The sequence below is a fragment of the Odontesthes bonariensis genome, chromosome 5 (assembly GCF_027942865.1).
Source record: "Odontesthes bonariensis isolate fOdoBon6 chromosome 5, fOdoBon6.hap1, whole genome shotgun sequence".
NCBI lineage: Eukaryota > Metazoa > Chordata > Actinopteri > Atheriniformes > Atherinopsidae > Odontesthes > Odontesthes bonariensis.
The window spans coordinates 33,959,003-33,971,350 of NC_134510.1; the positions used below are offsets into that span (position 1 = coordinate 33,959,003).

General features: G+C 39.6%; 1 protein-coding gene across 1 annotated transcript in view; it reads left to right on the plus strand.

Moving 5' to 3' along the window:
- Positions 1-2,239: 2,239 nt before the first annotated feature.
- agmo (alkylglycerol monooxygenase) overlaps positions 2,240-12,348 on the plus strand; it is a 70,497-nt gene continuing 60,388 nt past the window's right edge. Inside the window, exons 1-3 of the mRNA XM_075466817.1 lie at positions 2,240-2,403; positions 2,494-2,638; positions 12,117-12,247. Of these exons, the coding sequence (XP_075322932.1) occupies positions 2,519-2,638; positions 12,117-12,247 (251 nt within the window). The 5' untranslated portion in view covers positions 2,240-2,403; positions 2,494-2,518. The remainder of the gene's footprint in view (positions 2,404-2,493; positions 2,639-12,116; positions 12,248-12,348) is intronic.

Here is a 12,348-nt window from a genome sequence, read left to right on the forward strand (position 1 = left end):
ACTCCACCCACTAGGGTAATGGCAAATGACTGCTCTGCTGCCCGGTTCCAGCTAATGAGTGGTCGCTCAGCTGGGCTGTGTCCTGATACCTGGCACCCCGGCACAACCCGGCTGAGTCCCGGACTACCGTCTTTTTGTAGCTTCCACGAGCTTCTCATTTCATTGTATCCTCACAGCGCATGTAAAATAGCTGTACGGATCCACCCAGCAAGTAGTCAGGATTGGTTCATCCGTTAAACGATACAGCTGTCTGACCTCACTATTTATTTTTTTATTTTTTTGCAAGATTATATGACTGTAAGAGATACATTCTGGTGATTGAAAGCAGAAATCTCCAGTCATAGTGCTGATTTTGGATTAATTTTCTCATAGACACCTGAAAACACAGTCACAAGGGTACAAACATCAGACAAAAACAGTAAAACAACATGGACATCGATAATAATTCTTTCGTAATCTTTTAAATCTCAAAGGGGGATGTTGTTCTTTAATTTGGAGGCAGATGGAAATTTTTTGCCTAAAACCAGAAATATCCAAAGTTAGATTTTAACTGGATTGTTTGCTGTTACTGCAGTGGATTTAACTGACGGATATGAGTTTGTTTGTCTTTTTAAAGCTTCAGGGGGGAAATATAATGAATGCATAACATGCAAAGGATATCTTAAGTCCATCTGATGAATTGATATAAAAAAACAAAGATGAGTATCAAATTTGAAATATGTGATCAAGCATAAACTAGTACGATGTTCAGGTTCTAATTGGTGGAGTGTTGATTGGACCGCATTACAATACAGAATACATCAATGGTTAATGACTTATCCGCTTTGATACATTAATAATTTATTTGTCTATGAGGTTTTGGTTGAGTGGGAGAGTGCTGGCAGGTGAGCATGCTCTTTGTTTCAACTGAGCTGGGTCCATGGCGATGTCCTTTAATGGTCACGATCTTGACCTGGACACGCACCCACTCACACAGGCCTCTGAAAGGGGTGGAAATGGAAACTTCCATAGCTTTTGTATTCAGTATGAAGGGAATATTGTTTCAGGAAAATAAAAGTACCATCAAAATTACACTTAATGTGACGAAAAATAAGGAATACACTTATATGTAGTATTTATGGCGACTGCAGTATATGCTTTCATTTTTGAAGGAAAATATTAAAGCTCTTTCACAATATATCTCAAAACTGATGTTAATATTTACCGGCTCCACATTCCAGTCTTTCTAAAAACTTCCACATTTTGGTAAGTAAGCTATCAGTGTTTGTTGTTCGGTGGAATTAGATAAAAACTGGAACATCTCCAATATGTGTGCATTAAATCTATATCTGCAGCCAACAGACAGTTACTTTAGAAATGAAAACGGGAGGACACTGAACGGGCCTACCAAGCACAGGCACTGGGCCCTGGGGGGTCAGGAGGCCCCCTGGCAAAGCTTCGGTTTTACGTTTCTTGAGTCAATCGATTGGACTGAGATGAAAGAGAAACAAAGCAACACAGAGATTGCAAATTGAGAACTTCAAATCGATGATAAACATGTGAAAAATACACACAAACAGGCATGTTATGAGCTCAAAATGAGTAAAAACACAGGTAAAACAACAAAAGATAAGTCTAAAATGCAGGTCAGAGATGACAAGATAATACAGTTTACAGGTAAAGTGCCAAACTCCCTTTCAAGTTGTGTCAGTAGAGGTGCAGAACAGTTGCAAAGAAACACAAAAGCACAGCGAAAACACATTTATTTGTAGCCTTCTTGAGTCATTATGAATCTAGGAGTTCAAAGAGGCAAAATTCTCTACAAAGTGTGTGTCTAGGGGGCTGTTGCTTAATAATCCATCCATGTCACTATATCTCATTTGTTCAAACTACACAAAAGCCAAACTGTGGGATAAAGAATCCAGGAAAACTCTGGCTTTCGGCCAAAAAGTAACTCAGTTTTCAGTCTGCTAAAAGAATTAAAGTTAAACTAACCAGCATCTGGCTAATATCACCGGCTGTCCATGTGTAAACCCATGAAGAGGAATAATAAAGTTTGTATTCTGGAATATAAAAACCCCTTTACTTTTATCTTTACTTACTTATCTTTTAAGATACATACGAGAAACTGACAAGTATCCACAGACAGTGTGATGATAACTTGTCTTTGACTGTCAAATCATTTGCCAAAGGGAGACTGCCGAAAGCGCAAACTCTCGCGAGATAAACGGAACGTCACACATCCAAAGTTCACCGTGGCCAGAGGTAAACTTGGCGTTCTATAAATTGTGAATTAATGCGTAGCCACATCTGGATCCTGTGGCCGCGTGAAACAGTCACGGACGCGGTTTCCTACCTGTCAGCACTTACTTTCATCACCTTGCACGCGCTCCGTGTCTCTGCTGACGAACTTTAAACTAAAAGGCAAAAGCAAAAATTTTTTCCCAGTGCATTAAGGGCCTGAGTTAGTTTGGACGAACTTCCTCTCATGTGTGTGTTGTTACTCCCGCTCAGGTGACGGGGCTCGGGCTGGGAGAGAATGGCTGCAGCCGTGGAGTCCGGGTCGGTGTCCAGGGGGTTTCGGGCCATGTTTTCCATGCTCACACCGAATGAATCATCCTTTGAAAAAGTGGAAGAAGTCCCTCAGTATGTGCAGCAGGTGGGTGTAGCCCCCACATGTAATGAAAGTGATGCTCTGTGTAAAAGTAAAACGTCTCTGCCACCTCCGCCTCGTGTGACGTGTGATCATGATGAGAAAAAGAGCTGAACACGTCTGTTGCATAAAAAAGTGATAAAACACTTTTTATTTTATTTATTTCATTTAATTTGTAGAGCACAATTCGTACACAAGGCAATTCAAAGTGCTTTACAGCTACATAAAATCACAAGAAGGCAATAAAATCATTCGTAAAAAATAATCATTTAATTTTAATTCATTTAAAAGTGAAGAGTGCAGATAAAATACTTTCAGGTGTCATATGCACAGCTAAATAGAACTGTTTTCAGCCTGGATTTAAACATTGTCAGAGTTGAGGCCTGTCTCACATCTTCTGGAAGGCTGTTCCAGATGTTAGGAGCATAAAACTGAAACGCAGCCTCACCTTGTTTCGTCCTGACTCTGGGCACCAGCAGGAGACCCCTCCCTGAGGCTCTCAGAGCCCGAGTTGGTTCATATGGCTCTAACATGTCAGAGATGTACTTTGGCGCTTGACCATGAAGAGACTTGTACACAAGCAGAGCTGTTTTAAAGTCTATTCTCTGAGCAACAGGAAGCCAGTGCAGAGACCTGAGCACTGGACTAATATGGTCGTATTTCCTGGTTGTAGTCAGGACTCGAGCAGCAGCGTTCTGGACAGTGGCGGTTGGTCAATAGAGGGCGCTAGAGCGCCGCCCCTCCCGTGAATCAACCATAACAAATATGAAATTAATTATACATTTGTACATTGCGTTTTTACTCGTGCAGTGGTGTGATAGACTCTGCTGTAGGCTACATGCCACTGCCAGCAACCATTAAATGCTTTCGACTTTAAGATAGGCTTGCTATTTGCTATTGGATATAAAGCCCTCCTCCAGGTGGTCGATGAGAGCTAGCAAACTTTTTTACCTAAACAAGCAGAGGCAGCTTTTCATTGGCGCATGAAAAATTTATTCTAGTTCGCAGCTCTGTGCGCCCAGACCAATGGCAGAGTTTTCCTTATTTTTAATCTTAACGTGATTGGACAATTCATCGAATCAATCACGTCCATCAAGCAAGCATCCGAGGAAGCGCCGGGCTCTCGGGGAAGAAGACCACAGACAGTAGGATTGCTGCAGAGGTGAGTCTCTGTTGTAGAAATTAGTTGTTGTCCATTTTTCAGTGCAGTCAAGTCAAGTCAGCTTTATTTAAATAGCACATTTAAAAACATCAGAATTGATCCAGTCTTCTATATTAGTCCTCAAAACATTAGACACACCTACCTTTTAATGTGGTCTTTGTTTTTCCTGAATATTTGTACATTTTGCAATAGAATAGGAAATTCAGAACCATCATCCCTCCCTACTATTATGTTGTGGTTATGGTATAACATATGGTCTATTTTCATTAAAGTAGCCTACTTTCTGAATCTATTCTGCCCCAAAAGTCTTCATTTTTGATCAACCCAATGTCTGTCTCTAACTGTATTGATAGTTTAACAATTATCTAGTTGACTGGTGTTTAGATGGTGTAACATGTGGTCTATTCTAATTACAGTAGCCTATATTTCTTTATCTATTCTGTCCCAAAACTCTTTATTTAAGGTCAACAATATCCAAAGTATCTCTCTAATTGTATTAATACTTGAACAATGGTCTAGTTTAGGTGGTTTTTAGAATTTGTGTGTTGTGTTCTGATTGTGAGGTGCTATTTGACCCGTCACGCGCAACTGCGCCCCCCCAACAAATTGAATCACCAGCCGCCACTGGTTCTGGATGTACTGCAGCTGCCCGTTTAGAGCCCAGTGAGCAGGCCGTTACAGTAGTCTAACCTGCTGGAGACAAACGCATGGATCAGTCTGGTTTAGACACTATTCCTTTGATTCTGGCAATGTTTTTTAGATGGTAAAAAGCTGCTGTTAAAGTTCAGGTCTGAGTCCAATATTACCCCGAGATTTCTAACTTGATAGTTAGGTTTTAGAGAGAGAGTCTCAAGGTGACTGATAACACTTTCTCGTTGTTCATGTGGGCCACAGACAATGATTTCAGTTTTGTCTGAGTTTACCCAGACAAAAAGGGTTGGCATACAAATGAATACTCTGTCTGCAGTAATTAACAAAATCATTAATTTGTTTATTGTTTGCTTTGGTAACATGAAGCAAATTAATGTTGTAAAATTGAAAATTTGTTAAACTTCTTTAGTGAATCTTTTGTGTTTTCAGCTGGCATGAAAAAGCAGTTTGTCATGACTACTGGTCACCAGAGCAAACATTTTACTGTTGGATTGTTGACATGTTGAGATGAATAAAAAACTAAACTGATTGTCGTTACTGATTTGGAGGAAATTAAAGTGAGCGGATAAAGAAAAAAATGAAGTAATTTGAGCAACAGAATCAAAGATGCAGTGACGACCAGCTGTTCAAAGAGTTTAAGACTCTAAAGAAAGGTAAAGGAAGCAAAAATTAGTATGTTTGGCAGTTTCACTTGAAAAATCTACATATTATATCATTGGCGTAGCCAGAAAAAAAGACATTGGGTGTGCACCAGCAAATACTGGGTGTGCCAAATTTATTTTCAACAGTGTTACACCTCCAAAAAGATTCAGAAGAATGTATCTCTCGAATACAACATTATTAACACAGATCATATCCACACGTTGTGTGCGTTCTCATCAGTAACAATCAACAGTAGTTCACAGCAGCTCTAAATATTCACACATGTGATGTGCTCTCAAATAAATCAATGACAAAGTAATACAAAAATGACACTGTTCTTAAAAAAAAACAGCAAAGACATTGCGTGCCCAATGAGATGAACATAGTGAAATATAACACACTCGTGCGCGTACTCATGCACTCTCACAGAGCCATATGGTAGCCACATCACGCATGAACAGCAAAGCTGTTTAACCATCTGAGCACAGCTATTGGGCTCAGCAGCAGAGTGAAGGACACAACCATGTTGCTGCTTACCTGTGCGCACTGAGCAGCTCTCAATTTAAAGGCGAAGACGGCGTGGCTTGGTGATTGAACGCATTTATTATTTCATCAGAAATAATGCTACGCCAGGTTGCCAGGTGCAGGTGTGCATTGTTTTTTGGGTGTGCCAGCTGCCTCTTTGGGTGGCACCGACACACCCTGGCACACCCGTGGCTACGCCATTGTATGTTAGGATTTTTAACGGATGATGAGGATGGTAATGTCCAGCTTTGGGTACAGTAATGTGCAAAAGTCTTGAACCTCCCTCAGTTCTTTATATATTGCCAGAAAAATGGGACTTAGCTGCAGCTATCTTTTTGAAGCATTTGCAAATTTGAATGGAAATAAAGTAAATTTGTATAATTCTGACAAACTTAAAGTGAATCTCTGCTCTGAGCTCCTTTCTCCTCCAACACAGCCTGAACCCTCTCAGACGAGCTTTCTGTCCTTTCTTTAAGGCGTCTTCAGGAATAGTTCTCCAGGCTTCTTGAAGGACATCCCAAAGCTCTTCTTTGGATGTGGGCTGCCTTTTGTTCCGTTCTCTGCCAACATGATCCCACACTGCTTCAGTAATGTTGAGCTCCGGGCTCTGGGGAGGATTCATCCCTCCATCAGACCTGCTGCCACTGATTTTCAGCCCACTTCTTGTGTCCTTTGGCACAGCTCAGCCTTTTCTCCCTGTTTCCCTTCCTTAAGAACGGCTTCTTGACAGCCACCCTTCCATGGAGCCCATTTCTGATGAGGCTTGGGCCAACAGCAGATGGATCAGCTGAAGGTCCAGATGCATCTCTCAGCTCCTGTGTCAGGTCTTTGCTGGATTTTTTCCTCTTTCTTAAGGACATCACTTTCAGATCCTGTTCATCTGCTGTAGATAGTTCTTTAGGCCTGACACTTCTTCTTCTGTCCTCCACTTGTCCAGTTTCCTTAGGTTTTTGGGGGACACACTCCACACCATGCAGGAAATCACAGATTTTCTGGTTGTTTGTACAGAAATCCTATTTTCTGTCTGTCAAACTGTGTCATCTTTGCTGTTTTTCATTGATGCAACTGCAGAAATGTGAACAAACGATGCGTCTTTGTGACAGGCTGCTCGTAACAAAGTCCCAAAGATACAATTTAAAAAGATGTTTGGTATGTATCGACACAACATTGGATCCTCCTTTGAGTTAGGAGCCTTTTTTCTCCTTGAATAAAATATAGGTCAGTGATAAGCGGCTTAAATCACATTCCCTTGAAAACGCTTTAAAATGCTGTTCTGAAAATTGGTGAAAAAGAAGCTAATGTCCACCAAAAGACCTGGAGAACAACTGCTGAAGACCACTTTAAAAGATTCTGCTTTTGCACGGGACTATTTGTTTTGTTCTCATTAATGAAACTATAAAACGATACACCCAATCTCCAAACTTTGTTATTTATTTTGCTATTTTATGTGAAATTAAAAATAACTTTTTTTTACAGGTAGATAAGTTAATTACTTTTAATAAGCCTTTTTTAGATTAAGAGTTAATTTATACAGAGAAACAAGTAGGTCAATAAAAAAAAAAAAAAAACATAGATTAGATGGAAAGAAGTAAAACTTTAACTTCTCTTAGTTTAATGACCTCAAGGTGCACTTTATTCCAGGGGTACAGTACATACCTGCTGAGCCCAACCAAACCGGCACTTACTTATTTATTTCATTTAATGAATTGATTCTGAATTTATAAAGATGATATTTATGTTTTTTTTGTCATTTTCCAGTGTCCCTTTTACTGTGGCAGGCTTAACAACATGTGTTTGTTATGAGGTTTTATAGACACATTGGCAGAGAAGAACAATTACCCCCACAGCAGGAGTTCTTATAATCCACTACCAGGCATGATTAAGTAAATTTGTTGTTGCTGAAGGGCTTGATGCTTCTAAAAGTCTGCATGGGTGTGCCGAAACAGTTTAGTGACTGTACCCTGTTTACAGTTTGTGATGTGTCAATTATTCCCCACGGCTGTTGTTCTGTGATCCCATCAGGCCAATCCTATTAGAGAAAAAAACTAAAACAGAGCCCTCTAATTTTTTGGAGGTGTTTGGAATTAGGGCTTTGTTGGGTTCATTGCCAGGTCTCTCCACTGTTCGGTGATTTGAAAGCAAACGCAGTATTTCTCAGACAGCAGTGATAAAAGTGTATTGTCAGCCTACATGTTTTCAGCCAACATCAGTCAACCGTGACCTTATAAAAGGGCTGTTCGGGAAAATGCAAACATCTGGTGCACAAATGTCAAGTTCCATGTAAGGGTGAATTTTAGAAGAAAATAAAATACAATTAATAGACACCACAACAAACAGTCACACCAAAGTATGCTGCAGTATTAAATAGTGTTTACTGCCATTTTTAGTTTATGTGCCAGTCAGACAAAACACAGGGAAGGATATTTTGATTGCATGCAAAATGAGAAAGAAAGGACTTTGAATTATCTCACGGAAAGAGAAAAATAACATTTATATGAAATGGAGAGAAAAAAAAAGGACCCACTGATGGAAGAAGCCTGAAATGCATATGTTAAATAGGAAAGACAACATGAGAATCGGCTTGTCCTGCTGAATAATTTTGTCCCAAAGCTGTCAAGAACTCAGGGCTGCAGAGGTAAAACTATATGCTAGACAGGAGAGAAGAAAGGAGGGGAGGTTTTAGGCCGGCGTCCAGAATGATAATCTCTCTCTCTCAGCGGGTTTGGAGGAGGTCTGCCTGTTCTGCGAGCCCATTTGTTAGCTGCAGCTCTGCAGTCTGCTGCCAGATGTTGGACTGTTGCGTGTGATCGCAGGTCCCTGGTGGTGCTCACGCCTCTGCTTGTGCGCACACATTCACGCACACCTGCATGTTGGAGCGGACTCATTCACGAGGGGCTATGCACACACATGCATGCACACTCTCCCTTCCATCCTCACATGAATATACACACCTGCACATGTGCTCCTCTGTGGTCTCGTCACGCCTCCACTCCTCGCTCTTGCTGGGGCCACATGTCCTCGCTTATGACTGGAGTCACTTGGTCAATGAGCACTTTCAAGCTAAAGCTAACCAGAGGGGCTGGCCCGCCACTGAAGTCGCAGCGGTGACCTGTTTTCTAACCCCGTCCCTCACTAATTTGTTCCATGTTTGACAGACCCATTAAGGGGTTATTACATGTTTCCAGAACCTTTAGAAATAGAGGCCTGTCACTGACTGTTTGCTTAGTGTTCACCATTTGTTTTGTCACGAGTAGTTTGTGCATGAAATCTATTCTTTGATATTTAATTTCTTTGTTGTTGGTTTGTATCTTTTTAATCAAAATGTATTTCTCCAGTTCAGTTCTTCTAGAATAAAATCGTTGGTTTTTTTTTTTACCGCCACATTGTGAAATCCTTAACATGACTTTCTTGCCTCTTCGCCGCGCTACTATGTTGTGTTCCCAAAGAGGCTTTTCCTTCTATAAAAAATGAAATGCCCACGCTGAGGGTGGAGAGGCTGGACGACCCCATCATTTCAACTCAGCAACTGAACGTCCACCAAGCTGGAAATCTGGAGGTCCGAAACTCCAGATTTCCTTGAAAAGTCAACATCTGTAAAACTTAAGTTTCCACCCCAAGCATTTTAACATACTCGGTGTATTGATATGCAGGCACAGTGCTATTGGACTGTTTCAGCTGCAGTGGAAATTGTTGAAGCTCCAACTTTGACATCTTTCCAATGTTGCGCTCCAGTTTACTTCGTGCAGGCTGTTCACCGCATGGCGTTGGATCCAGGACCCTGCATCTCCTCGTTGGTCTCATTGTTGAGAGTCAATGTGTCCACTGAATTTCTGAAGTTGATTTTTTTTTTTTCCACTGAATTTTTTTAAGTTGAATTTTTTTAAGTTGAATTTTTTTCCATTGAATTTTTTGAAGTTGAATTTTTTTCCACTGAATGTTTTTTACTGATTTTTGTTTTTAGAATTTTATTTTTATTTTTTTTACACTGTTGGTTTTTCAAATTCAAAGTCTGATTTTGATGCTGTAAAAATTCAATATTAGAAATTGGTATTCAAACTCTGATGGCACAGAAAAACTTCCATACTTCATCCTCACACCGAAGTTTAAAATGAAGTAAATCTGCTATGATTACGTTAATTTACAAATCTAATGTTGGCAATCTCTTAGGAGAGAAGACTTTGCACTCTCTCTGTGATCTCTGCTGGCATTGAAGGAGACGCAGGGTACGCTCTGGATAGGCCTCTGGTCCATCTCAGGAGTAACACAAAATGATCCAAACATGCCACTTTAGAATGATCAGTTACCCTTACATTATGTTTTGGACAGTGAAAAGAACTTAAAGGATCCAGAGAAAACCCATGTTGGCTCAGGAAGAATAAGCAAAGTTCGATGGGAGATGCCCAGACTGAGAAGCTGGTTAAATCCAGAGGCTGGAAGACTCATTAAACAAGTTCTAGAGGTTTCTCCTTACTTTTACATTCGACTTAACGAATGAGTTAAAATTAGTTAAATCAATGCACAAAGGCCATAGCTAACAACTTCATGAAAAAAAACTTTCAACTCTATCTTAATCAGAACATGGTAAAGTTTATGGTGATAAGTGAATGAATAAAGGTATTCAGAGAAAATTGCTCTCCAACTGGTACAACTTTAAATATGAGCAACTGATTTAGCATCATACATTAGATTTAGCATCGTACATTAGATTTAGCATCATACATTAGATTTAGCATCGTACATTAGGTTTAGCATCATACATTCGATTTAGCATCGTACATTAGATTTAGCATCATACATTAGATTTAGCGTCATACATTAGATTTAGCATCGTACATTAGATTTAGCATCGTACATTAGATTTAGCATCATACATTAGATTTAGCGTCATACATTAGATTTAGCATCATACATTCGATTTAGCATCGTACATTAGATTTAGCATCATACATTAGATTTAGCATCGTACATTAGATTTAGCATCGTACATTCGATTTAGCATCGTACATTAGATTTAGCATCATACATTAGATTTAGCATTGTACATTAGATTTAGCATCGTACATTCGATTTAGCATCGTACATTAGATTTAGCATCATACATTAGATTTAGCGTCGTACATTAGATTTAGCATCGTACACTAGATTTAGCGTCGTACACTAGATTTAGCATCGTACATTAGATTTAGCATCGTACATTAGATTTAGCATCGTACATTAGATTTAGTATCATACATTAGATTTAGCATCATACATTAGATTTAGCATCGTACATTAGATTTAGCATCGTACATTAGTTTTAGCATCGTACATTAGATTTAGCATCGTACATTAGTTTTAGCATCGTACATTCGATTTAGCATCGTACATTCGATTTAGCATCGTACATTAGATTTAGCATCGTATATTAGATTTAGCGTCATACATTAGATTTAGCATCGTACATTAGATTTAGCATCGTACATTAGATTTAGCATCGTACATTAGTTTTAGCATCGTACATTCGATTTAGCATCGTACATTAGATTTAGCATCGTATATTAGATTTAGCATCATACATTAGATTTAGCATCGTACATTAGATTTAGCATCGTACATTAGATTTAGCATCGTACATTAGATTTAGCATCGTACATTAGATTTAGTGGCACATAGTTTGTGATTTGTTTCAGTTTATTGTCTTAAGGTTTTCATGTCTTGAGACCTTTCCAGTTATTTATTTTTTTGCATGTTTCAATGTTATGCTCTCTTGAATGAAAGTTGTTGTGAAAGTCTTTCCAGAACAGCCAGTTTTTTTGTGTGTGTTTCTTTTCTTAATGATTTTATTTATTTCAAATGCAGATTTAAAAAAAAAATAGAATAAAATCAATAAATCTAAAGGGATTTCTAAAGCAGAACATAAACCTGGAACAAAAGGTTACCACCACAGTTGCCCCGTAAAGAAGGTTATCCAGTTAGAATCAAAGAAGAAAATGGGTTTCATCTTTTTGACCTTAGACTGAAAGGTAAGTAGCTTGTTCGCCTGAATTCTACACGTTATAATGTTTGTCAGAAGACTAACAGACTAACTGAACATTTCCCACATGACTTTGTACGGCTGAAAATCAGGACAATTAAGTTTCCTAACAACGTCTGGTACTATTTGTTTTATATTGCTTGGCTTGTATCTAACGTTACTAAAATGAAAATGTTCTGTTTGTCAGCACTGATGTGTAATTGATCCACTGAGATCCTTTCTACCTCGACCGCTGCTCTGTTCAAATAAATGTTTGTGTTTTTCAACCTGCCAAATGATTGTGGCTTTAGACCCGCTGCTCCAGCCGCGCACAGTGAAACAAACATCATGGACCATATGACATGAAAGTCCTGCGAGCTTTTAGCTCATCTGCCAAAACAAACAGCCGTGCTCAATGCAACTGGTAAAAGCAACAGAGGAGCTGAAACGGTTGTTTGCACAGCGTTGTGTCATGATCGTGTATTTATGTATGGCTCTCTTTGTGTGTGCAGGCCACTCCGTTCTTTGTTGGGCTGATGGTGCTGGAGATGGTGGTGGGTGCGCTGAAGACGGGAGGCTCGGTGGTCACCGTCAGTGATGGACTCACCTCCATCTCTGCTGGAATGATCTCACGACTCCCGGCGTGAGTGTTCAGGCAGGCCGCAGTCGGGTCACACTGTATGATGGATGGTCGTGTGTGCTGCAGTGGAAAAAGTGATGCAATACTTGGTTTAACTGCTTTTC